The sequence below is a fragment of the Mya arenaria genome, chromosome 10, assembly GCF_026914265.1.
Source record: "Mya arenaria isolate MELC-2E11 chromosome 10, ASM2691426v1".
In the NCBI taxonomy this organism is placed as follows: Eukaryota; Metazoa; Mollusca; class Bivalvia; order Myida; family Myidae; genus Mya; species Mya arenaria.
Window position 1 is genome coordinate 27,195,441 of NC_069131.1, and position 15,923 is coordinate 27,211,363.

Genomic DNA, 15,923 nt, shown 5'->3' on the forward strand with positions numbered 1-15,923 from the left:
CTTTTAAATAGTTAAAGTTTCCTCATGTATCAATCAAAATAACATTTACAGCAAATCAATATACATTTACTGCTAATATTGAACTCCCTTCATATTCGTGTTGAACATTGAATCGGTTTTCAATTAATTTATATGGATTATTGTAATAAGTTCTTATTTCATGTTTTAGTGTAACGTCTCAAAAATGATGAATTTGCTGTTTTCAATTACAATTATTTATCGGATGTGTATTCATTTTGAATTTTCCAAAATATTCTCAGTATTACCACATAATGTGAGCGTACACCTGTGTGAACTTTGAATATTGAATATCAAATCCTTAAAAACATTCAGATTGGTTTCAAAGATGTCGAACAAGATTAAATTTAATGGAAAATGCAATGATGGAAATTTACACATTGTTTTGCCATCATTCGCTCTAGTTCTGCGAAATTTTACAAAGAAATTGAAAGATAAAAACGGTAAGGCTATCACAGCGGATGAATACTTGGAAAAAGCATTGGAGAACAAGAAAGACATGCGTGAACAATACAACAAAACAAGAGAAAGCATCAAAAGAAGCTTTCAAAAACGTAGATGCTTTGCTATGCCTCCACCTGGGGACTACGAATTGATTGAACAACTTGAAAATATTTCGTTTTCTACAACATGCAAACATTTCCAAGCATCAGTGGGTCAGATGCTGGAATACGTCTACCAAGAACAACCAAAGCGGCTTTTGACTAGTAAACCCATAAATGGTTCAGGTAAGGTATCTTACACACTTGCTATAAATAAGATGTACAATAAAATAACTGTCGTCGGATCACATTTACTGACATCGATTCGTTAGAAACAGTGGTATTCAAAATAGCTACCAATTCGAAACCAGCTGTGGAATAAAATGATAAATTTTACCATTACAAACATTTCTATTTATATTATATTTTTCAGTGTTTGCAAATCTGGTCCGTGACTTCGTAAAGAGTATTTCCATAGAAGGCGTTTCTGATGTTGATGCTACATACACACGGGCGGCAATTGAAGAAAACAAAAAAATCGGCATAGCTGCATCCAAAATGTTTCAAAAGCACATGGAGGATTTAATGTTGCCAATTAAAAGAAGAGAACTACATCAAAAGTGCACTGATGCGAGAGATGCTGCGTTTCAACATGTCTTTGGAAATTCCATTTACGACGGACTAAATGGAAACGTGGCCTTTAACGTTGCAAAGGTATATAGTTTAAAGTTAAAGTATGGTTTTAGCTAAGATTGATAATTACCACATTAACTTTAACTTTCTGATGTTTCTTTGATATAGCATGTACTGCTCAAGTCCCTGAATGCGAGTAAATGCATTTTTATAAATATATATATCGGGCTGCTGCAGATATTGGTAAACTTATACATCTCTTAATTATTCCTTTCATTGTTTTTATAGCAAATATCTTTGTAGTCATTATTTTATTCCCATAACTAAGAAAATTCATGGAAACAGCTAAGCCGAAAATGTATGAGATGCCTTTTTACCTGCCAGTAACTATATTGAAGATAATGACCCTGGCTTTATCGTTCAAAAGTGTGTCCTCAAGTTTAAGCATAACAATTTAACGGAGTCCCTGTTCTCCGCACATCTATTCACATTTCATTTTATGGTTTTACTCATCAATTATTATAGACGTCAACCTTAGCTCTTTGTTTCTTTTCTCGGCCAATACACGCAATAAGTACCAATGTCAATTTATTTTATTGTGATGAATGAAGTGTTAGGGATTTTTTATCGGACAATTGATTGTTCGAAACACAGTTTATTAGACGCGGCCTGATGTTTGCAATTGTCAATGGGGAAGTGTAACGGATAAATTTAAGTTATGAAAAAACACGATTTGTTTATAAAATCAACTCTTATTCAACTTAACTTAAAATTTGTCGTCAATAACCGTTTTGATGCGTGTAAAACTTACAAAACGTCATATAAAACGCATAAGCCTAATGCTTAAAACAGGAAATTAAAAATAAGTTATTCTCTCTGTTTTTGTATTGACTGGTCGCCGGTCATAGAGTTCGTTATTTTAGAAATTTACTTTCATTGAAAACGATTTATATACACGCTGTTGTAGTGTAGTAAATAAGCATGTGAGGATTTACGGGCGTATTGTGAATAATAGTTTAAATTATGTATTTGATAACAAATAAAAGTGCCTTTACACGACATTTATTGACTATTTTAAATTTAAGTGATATAAAATGGAAGTACAAAGCTTAATTCACATAATTTTACTTACAAATATAAGTCGCAATAACGAAATTAACACCATTTAAAATTAACTGATATAGAGTTCAAAACGTAATTCACACGATCAAAAACAAACATTAATGAATAATAGTAGGCCGAAAAGGATCAGGCCGAAATAATATCTAGGCAGAATCGACCCGACACAAATGTTTTTTTCGGTGAAAATGCAAGGTACCAGTCTAACTAATTTACGCATGCCGGAGACGACCGAGTAACTTCGATCCAGAAAGTTGATTAAACCGTCATAGTTCGGCTACGTCCGTGTTTATTCGGAATGTTAACAATTGTATATATTGCCATATGACTTTATTGAGCCAATTGGGTATCGATATTTTCCACGTCTGTCAAAACTAGGTGACTAGGTCCAATTTGGAACACACTAGAGGCATTATGTTTGGTCTAATATTCATGAAACTTAATCAGAATGTTTCATGAACATCAATATATATATATATTAACAATCAATAAAACCCATTCAGCCGCGTCTTTGATGCCTAACATCAACATTCGTCTTGTTAAAAACCGTAGTAGGTAATTATTGGACGCGTTTACATGAGAAACTAAAATGTATATCAAAATTGCCAATGTCAAATATTAATTGTTTCGTAACATAAAATAAAAAATGTATATAAAGTATATGATATTTAGTGTGAATTTGTTTTAATTCAATACATTATTAATTTTCCTTTTTGGAACATGTTTGTAACAGTTTATGCAATTCGATCAGTATTTCATTCAGTTATCGATTGTAGTTTTGTCCTGTTGTCCTAGATATAAGGGCCAGATCACACGTCATGAAAAGGAACAGCATTTACAAATTAAGAACATGTATGTAAGGCTATCTATAGAATTTGTTCATAAGCATTTAAAAAAACATAACATTGTATATGTCTTGGGCGTATTTAGCTGTAGGCAAATTCTCAGTTGCGTGATTGTGTAAAATTGTGATATTTCGCAGATTTTGTCATACCCAAAACTCTGAATTTGAAATAAAAACCGAAGGGAGTAAGGGAGTGAAGTAATTGATATTCTGTCCGTCATCGATCTCCGTTATCCCAAATTGGCCCTAGCTACGCGCCAGTATTCGTTAAAGTTGATGAACAACAATAAGGTATATAGGATTACGTTCACGTCTTGGTTTCTTGTAGGAAAATATTGAAGTGTTTTCGAAAAAAATAGAGGAAAGAAATGAGAAACTTCTGCAAGAAAAATGTACACAAGTCCTTGAGGAATGCAGCAATTACTGGGCGCTCAAAGAATGTGTTGAATCTAAATGTTTTCACGAGGAAGGTGGCATTCATGGATATCGAGAAATATGCCGTGGTATTGAGGATGAGTACAACGAAAGGCTGGCTTCTTTCGAAGACCATGAGGTAGAATTTGTGCAAAGGAAATCGTTTGAATTATGAATATAAAGCTATGTAATGTAATCAGTGATCGCCCAAGATAAGGATTTGATCTGTAATATTTGCACTCAATGTCCATTCCCTAAATTAACGGCTTTTATTTAGGTTTTTGCAAATATTTTCCGATGACCGATGAACTGATTGGATTGGATCGAGTATTATCACGTTTTAATATGATTTGAAAAATATTTATTTTGAAAATATTTGCGTCAGCAGGAAATGAAAAACTTAAATATACATGTAAAAAATGTTAATGCATTATTGTAAAAGTGTTTTGTAGTGATTAAATTATAACAGAGGTGTTGTGACTTAATATGATAAACTGTTTCCGATCACAGACGGGTCGTTCTGTTTACAGAGGGGTTGAGAGAGAATGACTGTAACGTTTTCTTAAATGAGATTAAGTATGTTTTAAAAGTTCTGTCAAGAAATGATGAGCTTTTATGTAAATATTAGTAATGAATTGCGTGATTAGTATCATTATTGTAGATATGAATGCAGTTGTGCTGGTAATGGTACAAGCTGAGATCTTCGGACACCACACACTATAACCATTCCAACTGCCTTCATACCCCTATAATGATTTATTTGCGTTTTAATGTGAACGTTTCATGCAAAAGGCATATATAAAAATACAACATTTCAGAGGCTTCCTGTATGGCAGAAATTTGCAAAAGATATATTGACCACAGAGTCAGAAATACTTGCGATAGAGCAAGCCAGGCAACGTGAGTTTTTTTTTTTTTTGAGTTATTGTTCATTGACTAGATCGCTGAATAAAGATAAAATGTCACTTATGACAAATGAACCTCAATATTTATAATAGATTGTTTGTTCTTCTGTGTTCCGATCTTTGATTTTTGCAGTTAAATACTATTAAAACGCTGTTGATCGATGTTGTGACTCGTGCAGTATCATGGCTATATAAGCCACTTTAAACACTCAGTGGAATCAAGTTGTAGCAAATTCGTGTTTCACTGGCCGTTTTAAGGCGGTAGTCCCATTTTTTATCATTAAAGCGATGTTGATTTGTGTTTGTATTTTTGTATGTGGCGTTTATACGTTACTGCTCCTTTTATTTGTTGTTTAGGCCCGTTGCTTGAGCCTCTAAACAAGTTTTATTTCTCAATGTTTGACCATTTGCCTTGTATCTGCCGTTTACATTGTATTATTGCTCAAATCGATAAATATATATAAAAGATACGTAGAACTTAACTAATATATGGTTATTTTGTCAGTGAGCAAAGCACTTTATGAAAACGACCGTTTCCAAATAGAACAGCGATTAGAAAGAAAAACTGCAGCTCGTAGAGAGGAGATATTACATGAACAAGTCTCACAGATTGCAATGAAAATGTTGGTCCTGGAACGTGAACGGGATGAATTGCGTGAAAGAGCCATGAAAGCCAGTAAGAAGAACGAGAAGACCTGCAGGTTAATGTGAATTTTATTGCAGTTTGACACACATCTGTAATCAGACAGATGTTAGTGAATAGCTAACTTAGATTTGACTTAACTTATGTATTACCTGTTGTTTTCGATTTCGCATTTATCTTTAAATATCCTGTTTAAGCTTGCCGCTATATTTTGTTGTTGTTTTCTAATTTGTATACTTCTTAAGAAAAGCCTTTTTGTCGATAAGACTGTTTTTCTTTATTTTGAAGCATTTCTGTGTCAATATATATTTTAATTTGATATCTATCAGTACCGTCTTTAACAGTTTGTATCTGCTATCTAGTTCTCCCGTTTTTTATTTAGCATAAGTTAACAGACACCGAGTTTAATATGAGAAATGTATCTGTCATTTACCAAATATGGTTACGAATATGTTTGTGTGCATGAGTGTTATCACTGTATGGTTTGTTTGGAGTGTACATGAAAATTAATAAATTTGAAATTGATGCTGCTAATAGTAGTTATATGATGACAATAATTAAATTATCTAGGTACTCAAGTTATCATTAAGTTTATCCTTAATTTTCAAGTCCAAGACATTCTTCGTAATTACACATGTTAATAATTGACAAACCCGAGTAGAACACCAGGATTTTGCTGAAAATGAATCCTTGTGTATAGGTAACAAGCTACAAATGCAATACCCTGTTTATCACAATGTAAGAAAAAAACATTTATTTTTAAAGGGGCTGTACTCCGTATGATGAAATAGCGATAAAAAAAGAAAATTGTCAAAAACTGACATAAACTTGATATCGATGTGTACAATGCATTGAAACTAACTATCTGAAGTACTACATATTTTTACAAATTTTTTTCGCAGTGTTTTCGTACTTTTCCATAAAAAAAGATTTCGAGGTATGTCTATCTACTCTTTTAGTAGAATTCATTCCTTATGCTTGATTGGCTAGTTGATGTTATCACGTGATATTACCAAGTTAGGTATAAAGCTTAAATATTCCAACTGCTTAGGGTTAGCCGTCTTAGCACAGTGGATACGACAGTGGCCTGTAATTTTAGCGACACCGGTTCGAACCCGGTCGCCAACACGATTTTTATTTTACATTTTTGAACAATTACGATATGAAAGAGTAAAACATTTCATTAAATGATTGTCCTGAGATTCGTTACAGAAAAAAACACATGTTTGGTGCCAATCTGGTGTATAGTGCCTTCAATACGAATGCCAACTACATCACCCATTATTTACCTTATAATCATAGTTATTTTCAATGGATAAGTCACTCTTGGGTGAGAATGGTGTAGTGGTAGATAGGTCAGGATAATGTTGGTTCGATTCCCATTCATGGCACTGTAACCAAAATCATTGAAAATACAATAAAAAGTACACGAGGAAATTGGTTTCTAAACAGAGTATCCTTTAAAATATGGTTTTAAAATAAGTTGACTATCTTATTTATCGCAGTTAATGAATAATGTAAACACTTACGATCTTATAGACTGAACTCCGTGAATACTCAAACGTAGGTGAAAGAAATACACCTTAGTATGTTGTAATTCCACACAAGTAAGGTATTGCCGAAGAAATTGGTCAAGCTTAGAAATTCGATCTTGATTTCTCTATGACAGATGTGGCACGCATAAATAACGCGTCACTTCTCTTGTTGTTATTTTACTTTACCGAAAGAAAACTTTTACGTTCCAAGTGCGAAAGAATATGCAACATGGAATTTATTCAGAAAAATGGAAATAATTAATTGTAAAAAAACGCGATATTTCAAGGAATTATTTGACTTCTGCCTTGATATAAAATCACTAAAGTCATAAGGCCAGTAGACAAAATCCGATGACGTGTTCGGTGAAATAAACAAACGTGTGTTTTCTATGTAAATTTAATCACAAAATGATTATTAAAGCTATGCAAGAAATAATAATCAAGTGTCGTTCCTAATCGAAGTATCCGATGTTCGGGAACACTGCGTGGCCGGTAACTCGGTGAGCTGGGTTTTCGGCTTAAAAAGATGTAACTGTTTACTTTGAATGATATGGTACATGCATTCCAGTTTGATTACAAAATTAACACGGTATGCATACCACCTGATTTTTCATCATGTGTAAACAGAATCTTGATGGGTATTTCAGATATTTTGAAGTCGGCCGTGAGTGTTTTCACTAACAGTTTTCCCAAATAATGTTGAGTACTACAAATTCAAGCAGAGGATGACCATGTAAGCAAACTATTTGGTCATCGAAAATGCCCATTTAGAAAAACATCTGTAGCTCAAGCAAGAACGAGGGTCATGCAACATAGCAACATACTTATCACAGAATAGCTTATGAAACATTTAATGCTTTTTAGTAAGGATGACGTTATGCCAAGGTTGAACTTAAGTCGATCACGCATTTCTTTTGAACAGGAAACCGCTTCGGATCTATAGAAATGAGTGCAAACCGAAATTATCCTGCTGCAAAATGTCCGAAATACTTCCAAATGTTTCTGTTTACATGTGGCAGTATAATTAAATAGTTTATATAGTAAATAGTAAGTCGTTTGTAAATAGTACGGTTTATATATATATATATATATATATATAAACCGTACTAGTACATCAAACAAACGGCTTATTTTGTAAAAAAATAAAATAGTAATACACGAAATGATTAAAACTGAAAAAGCATATAAAGGAAAACCATCGCAGAGATCAGCATCATTGTCAAAAAATGAAATATGCAAAATTGAACATATCTGTATTATATATCATTGAGCAAAATATAAATAGACTTTCATTTACGTCAAACTGTTACCGTGCAAATATGTTAACGTTCGAACTAAACTAAAAGGCATGAAAGTAATAAACATGAACTCATTTCTAACAGTTTTATAGTCAATTAATATAATGATAAGCAATGGTAATAATGTCGCTTGAATAAGTGAGAAGTAATCAATTGAAAGCAAATTTTTGAAGTAGGATTACGTATTTTCCGAAATTTAGCGTTTTTTTATCAAAGCTATGCGTTTCGTTCTATACTCGCTGGTAAGCAACACGGACAGAGATGAAATTACTTATACTTATTGGTTTGAAAATCAAAGCATGTCTGCTTAAAGATAATATTACCGTAAATCAGCACAGCAATCAATGCAAACATTTTATTTACGCGCATGCGCGCCGAATGGCAAGGTTTAATAAGCTAAATACCTCCTTCATTCTACGCATTTCATGAACAGACATTGCACTATGGGGTTCCAGGATAATATTGTTTGGTTGATTTTCTTGATCATGCTAATGAGCAAGAAAGTTATTTCAAAGGAGCCTCAGTGTTCCTCCTTTCACTACGAAGAGCAGTTGTTGTCAAAAATGATCCGGATGGAAATAGCGATGGAACAACAACAACAACGAGTAGATACGCTTTGAAAAATATGTCACAGACTGTTGAATTATTTAAATTGGAGGCAATCAAAAAAGAAAATCAAATGTTAGACAGAATAAGAGATGCTCTTGAAAGTGCTGATGATACAATGGTGAATTTCTCTAATAGGACAATATTACTTGAGGACAACTTAAAGAACGCGATCGATGATTTCGCTCAGGATTCTAAACTGCTGAGTTCAGCATTGATCAAAATGTATCTGAAGCAATCGGATATCTGCAAACTTTCGAAGGTATGTCACTTTTATGAATAGTAAAATTCCGTAATTTATTTTTTAAAAAGAGTGCGATTTCTTTAAATTTATCGACGATTGAAAGTCCTATGAGATAAATATGTTCATTTAAATAACTGGATGTGCAATGAGTAGTACTATGAAACACCTATCCTCACTATTAATATTTCTAAAGGGGCACAAAATTTGTTTTTGCCAATTTTTTAAATGTTGATGCATTGTTATGAGTTATTCGTTGGATTCAAATGATCAAAACCAAAAGGGCATATAATTTGTAAAGGATGAATAAATACTTATAAGCGATAGTTTGGCGCATATTTAACTTAAAAATGTTTGGCCATGTAGCAAATATTTGATAACTACATTTGAATACTTTCGGGTAGGTTTATATCTGTACATAAATAATATGTGTTTTATGTTTCAATGTCAATTGAGTTACACCAAATATTGCCTTTACATTTTAAAACAAATGCGACAACCTAAATTGAGCCTCTTTAAATCAATCCGCTTTTTAAATGAAGGCACATATTTATTGGCGATAATTATTGCTTCTAAAATAAAAATATTCCTAATAAACCTTTATGTTTTAATAACAAGGTGTTTAAGGAAACATGTTGGTCTTTCTCAGTACGCCTTTTGTATATTTCAGAGAAAGATGGAACACCGACGATAGCAATTGAAGCAAAGGTCTTAAATGATCTGAGTGTGTCAACCTTTACAACTCTCGTATTCACAAACGCCATGTTTAACCATGGTAACGGATATGACGTAAACTCTGGCGTGTTCACCTGCCCCCTCAATGGAACGTACTTGTTCACGTCACATATCTGTACTGCCTCTTACAGATACATTGGCTACAGCTTAGTTGTGTACGGCACGGTTCATACTAGTGGGCTCGTTCATGGGAGCAGTTATCACCATTGTACGTCGTTTGATGTTATTGCGATATTGCAAGTTGCGAGCAGGGTGTGGGTTCAGACGAATGGCAATACCGGTAATTTTTATCAAAGCTCCAACATGGTTAACACATTTTCTGGTGTTCTTCTTTATCGTTAAAAGTATTAATGGCGGTATAAAGCTATAACATGATTTGATTAATTGTATTACCGTCAAAACATAACGGTTAACCTCATGGAGATATGATTGAAATTCTAATTGCAATGATGTAAGTTTATAGCAAACTGTGTATATTGAACTAGTTTATGCATGAGCCTTATCTCGGCGCAAGGACTATCAAATTATAAATCTCACCAAACAAATCAAGTCAGTGACGATTTAAGACTTCCTTCAATCAATATGTAAGTTTCTGATTAAACAAATTAAAACAACTGCATATATTTTCTGGCCTAATGTGCTTAATCTTAAAATTAAGAATTCAGATGTAATAAGAGAAATAATTTGAGAAAATTTGAAGATTAATAAGTTCACCAGCTAAATTAAGTTGTTCTTCACATAATCAAGAAATTAAAAACGAAAGATATTTATGGACTCAATTCACAGAATGATATTTTTAGGTTGATTTAATGTTATAGTGATATAGAATCAGAGTACTGTTTTGTGATTAAACCCTCTGTCTATAATGTCCTACTAAAAATATGCAATGTACGTATATTAAAAACTTTATAATTTGCCTAGTTAAATTTTGAGGCTTAAACTATTTATTTCATATTTGAGATAATGATCAAAATATTGTATATAACTATGAAATACAATGCTTAGTACTTTTTATCAAATTTAAGAATATTTTATTATTTTCAGTGAACTGTTCATATATATATATATATATATATATATATATATATATATATATATATATATATATATATATATTGTTTTGGGCCTTTGTCAAGTAAACTTACTCAATCGAATCGTTATTGTAAATCATCTTGTCACTTCATTTAGCCTACATTAATATCAATCTTATTTATTGTTGCCTGGTTACCTTTTATACTTTTATAACTGAGTACTGATTACTAATGTATGTGACATAAATGACCCAGTGGCAATTATTTAAGAATTTGTTAAGTTCAACAGCTTTGTTAACGTCATCGTTGTTAACTGTCAAATCTCTACTGCTCAGGAAGTTTAATTGATACACGAGTTATCTGCAGTGTTTCTAACAAGATTGTGGACGGTTGTTACAGCTGTATTTGTTTTACATATAAGCAAATTATCTTTTTTTTCAATTTTAAAAGTTAGCAACGATGTCATCAATCACGTCGTTAACTATAACAAAGTTCTGAACAATCGACCTATGGTATGTGTTTGTTTTTATTACATCTTAAATCTGAACATATGGCAATATTTCAAGGCAAAAAAGGAAGTCTGAAATATTTGTTTGTATGAATTTCATGTTTTCTTCCTCTACTCATAAAACCCGTCCAAGTGATAAACAAATAACATTGGGTCATCAGAAATTCACAGTTCAAATTACTGTGTATCGGATACCTTAAATATTTACTGGTTTATACGCAATTGGAAATAACAAAACAACAGTCAATGCGTCAGCTGTCGGATCATGTTGCCCATGTTTGCATAATTGTCAGTGTGGATGTGTTTTCATCTCACAAACAAGAAGTATCTGCGTATTCTCAGCAGTCCTTATTTAGTATGTCGATCGGCATGTATATGATTTATCCTTCATTCCAATAGACATTGGTGACGGTTACACGTCTAATAGTAGTTATATTTATCAAAATACTTACCTTTCAGATCGTCATTGTTAACACTAGAAAAACGTAGATAGATTTACCACAGGAGACATCTATCACCTCGGTCATCAAGCATATCTAATACTTCTACTAATTATAAAAGGTACATATTGACTGGTATACGTTATATTAAACGCATAACGAGGGTTCTACTCGTCCACCTCGCATCCCTTGTAACAGTCATTATGGAATCGACAAACTCCTCAAAAGCGAAGAAATCAAATAAGACATACATCCGATATGTAGTGATATTTACCAACAAATGTTATCAAATACTCTTAGTCACAAAAGAAAGTATACATTTCCGATTTTCCAAATATTTTTCAAACATTGTTTTTTGTATGTTGCAAAATAAATATTTTAATGTGGTGTTATTATTCATTGCGTTGGTCTTATAAAAACTCATGTTCACGATGAATGGCGGTTTACCAGCCGTAAACATTTCGTTGTGAAAACGTCATATTTTGCGTCCGTCTGATTATAAAGTTGTCATTAAGTTTTAAAGTTTAAGGGAGCCCTTTTCTTAGGTATTTTTGGTTTTGAAATGTTTCATATTTATAAACAGGGACAAGCCCGGTGGTCAACAATTCAAAACTAAACCCTGTTTAGGGACACAAAGCAAAGGTCCAAACGACAATGAACTAGAGACCAAAATATGTTAGCATCACATACACCATTTCTTAAAGCAGAGAGTCGATTACCTGATATAATCATACACATTTTTTAAAGAACATCACAAGTGTTTTTGATTAGCATATGAGGAGTGTTCTAAGAAAAATGAATTAAGTTAGGGAATGACTTAAGATGTTTTATGAATACCAGCCGATGTTGTTTTGCAGATGCTGGCAGTTTAAAATACCAATTCACACGTTCTATGAAATAATTAAGTGTTTTGTCTTTCAAGGCAATAAATGTCTTCGTTTTTAAAAGTAAGGTTGAGTCAAGGCCTACAACACAACGCTGAAATTTCTAATTAAAAACTGTTCAAGCTTAAAAACAAATGATGGCATGATTAAAACAATATATTCAGATGGGCTAGCACGTTCCAAGTTCTGTATTTCTCCGAAGCTGGACCATCAGAATCACATCATTACCAAACATAAGCACTCCTGCAACGGCCGTTAGAATGAATGATCATCCAAAACCGTACTCGCTCGGATCATGCCGACCTCCGAAGAAGTCTTGGTATTTTTGCAGCGTATAGAAATATGCCGGACATGGTTAAACAAACTGAAAATATATCAATTCATACTACGCATAATTTAAGCACCGTAGATGTGTTGGACAAATGGATATGATATTTTTTATAACCCGTCAAAAGGGCATGAAGCGCCAAATGGTCCAACTAGTTACCTTAAGCTTGATATGTAGAGTAAAATGAATTGATATAAGTGTGTCGTGTCATTGGAAGACCTTCAAATAGAAGCCCCCGAGTGCTTACTCACCCCCCTACCCACTCACGTATTTAACAAACAAAATGAGGCCAACCAGTGAACTTAGAAAATCGAGCATGTCTAAAACACGGACCGCCTGCAGCAATCTTAACGAAACGAATTACGCAACTTTTTTGAAGTTTATTCGGTTTTAAATATATAGTTGGGATTATTATAATGTATATTATAATAGATGTAAGTTTTAACTCCACTCAATTCACTCAATTTCTTCAGTATTACGCACTGAAAACGCATTTCCATAATTATTGTCATATAATAAAGTAACACTCTTATTGAACTAACGACACAGAAGCCTAATAAACTAGCATAGACGTAGTCCTGGTCCCCTCTTAAATAGGGATTGAGATTGGCACAATACTTTCAGAGGCCCTGGTGGAACTGTCCTGAATTCCGGGTTATCAAACAGGGTGTAGCAAAACTAATCACGACGAATACTCCGCCCATCAACGTTAAAAATAATGCTAACATATGTAACGTTTTTGACATTGTGAAGTTTTGGTCACTTTTACTGTTTCGTTGGCGTGGTATAACAATCACCAGATATAAATAAAGATCATCAGATGGGCTTTTACTGCTTTAGTAACTATAATTATGCGTAAGTGTTTGTGTAACCTGTTAAAATGAATGTGTAACCACCGTTCTTCCTAAATTACTGGGCAGTCGCCTTATTCCGGGTTTGTCTATAAAATAGGAAAACTGTTTTAAAAAGCATTCCGAGTACCGTGATAAATATAGTTTATGCTGCTATGGAGGTCAGTTGCGTTGACTGTAATAATCAACGCAACTGACCTCAATAGCAACCTAAACAGCACAACAGTGCAGCTAGTGAGAATAACTACAAAATGAATACCTTTAATTTTTCGCTTTTGCAAATGTTAATACAGCGCAAACTTTTATATTGAGGTTCTGCAGGGGATATTATTAAACACTAGGACTAATACACGAAGTTTGTGACATATCGTCAATCACCAAACACAATGCGAAAATATATATAAAGTGAATAATCGGCTGATAACTTTGTTTGCGAAATGGCTGTTCTATTTTCAGAATAAGAGTGGATTTCTGGCACGATTTTGAAGCAAGGGAGGATACTCGAATACTCACTGTATAAACAATTTATTAAAGTTGTTTTCCTTGTCGAAATTATCACACTAATTCATACTTGATTTGCGCAGTTCGGTATGTCTTACCAAGTATTCATACAGTAAAAATGCCATGGACCTGGCGGTGTCTGTCGTGCGCAGGAAGGATATGTAATTGACAAGAAGTTAGTCAGCAAAGGGAGGAAACGAGAACTTCGTGATGACGACAAAAAAGCCATCACCAACTTCCTGTCATACATGACCAACCACAGTGTGCCGGCCTCTCGTCTTGGTCTAAATTGGTGAAATTACCGGGCCTACCAGTAAATGATATAAGTGTTTTTTGAACCGCCATGAGTTCCGATTAAACCAGCACTGTGAAATACCTTGCAGTTTGTCAAGTTCAAGGCATGTCCATTTACCATCCGTATAGATAACGTATTTGCAAATGTAATTTTACCTTTTTATTCAATAAGTTCCCATGAATTCATTATTTTTAGGTACAAAAGGTTAAACATGATACAATATTTATAAATTTATACAATACTAATGCAATAAGAGCCTTTCAAAAATAAAAATATGTCTACATGAAAAACCACAACGCGACTTTTTTGATGCTATACATAAAAACAGCAACTGAGTGTAACAATTGAACTGATATTGATATATTGATACATTGCACATTGCACATAAATTGTATATCAGTGTATCAAACTTATATTGAAACAATACACAGGAGTGTGTCAAATTAACTCATGTTAATACAATACACATCAACTGTACCTGAGTGTGTCATACGAAGTCGTATTGATACAATACATGAACTGTACCTCCGTGTGTCAGACTAACTCATATTGATATAATATACATGATCTGCACTTCAGTCTTTCAAACTAACTCATATTGATACAATACATATTAACTGCAACTCAGCGTGCCAAACTAACTCTTGTTGATACAATACACATTAACTGCTTCTCAGTGTGTCAAACTACCTCATATTGATAAAATACACATGAACTGTACCTCATTTTGCCAAACCTACTCATATTGATACAATACTAATTAACTGCTTCTCAGTGTGTCAAACTAACTCATATTAATACAATACACATGAATTGTACCTCAGTATTTCAAACCTACTCATATTGATACAATACACATGGACTGTACCTCAATGTGTAAAACTAACTCATATTGATACAATACACATGGACTGTACCTCCGTATTTCAAACCTACTCATATTGATACAATACAAATGAACTGCACCTCAGTGTGTCAAACTAACTCATATTCATACAATACACATGAACTGTACCTCAGTGTGCCAAACCTACTCATATCGATTCAATACACATTAACTGCTTCTTCGTGTTTAAAACTTACTCATATTGATACAATGCACGTGAACTGCTTCTCAGTGTCTCAAACTAACTCATATTGATACAATACACATGAACTGTACCTCAGTGTGTCAAACTTACTGATGTTAATACAATATCCATGAACTGTACCTCATTGTGTCGAACTAACCAGTATTGATACGATACACATGAAATGTACCTCATTGTGTCGAACTAACTAGTATTGATATGATACACATGAACTGTACCTCAGTGTGTCAAACTAACTGATGTTATTACTATTACAATACACATTAACTGTACCTCAGTGTGTCAAACTAACTAATATTGTTACGATACAAATGAACTGTACCTTAGTTTGTCAAACTAACTCATACTGATACAATACACATGAACTGTACTACAATGTGTCAATCTATCTCATATCGATACAATACACATATACTGTACCGCAGTGTGTCAAACTAACTCATATGGAAACAATACACGTGAACTGTAAATCAGTATCTCAAACTAACTAATATTGATACAATACACATAAACTGTTCCTC

The 15,923-nt window shown here is 33.3% G+C and overlaps 1 protein-coding gene across 1 annotated transcript; it reads left to right on the forward strand.

Annotated features, from left to right (window-relative positions):
• The first annotated feature begins 346 nt into the window (after positions 1-346).
• Positions 347-3,685, forward strand: LOC128204539 (guanylate-binding protein 2-like). The gene is made up of 3 exons (XM_052905951.1): positions 347-746; positions 934-1,214; positions 3,425-3,685. Exons 1-3 carry the CDS (start codon positions 347-349, stop codon positions 3,683-3,685), a joined length of 942 nt encoding a protein of 313 aa, XP_052761911.1.
• The last annotated feature ends 12,238 nt before the right edge of the window (positions 3,686-15,923 follow it).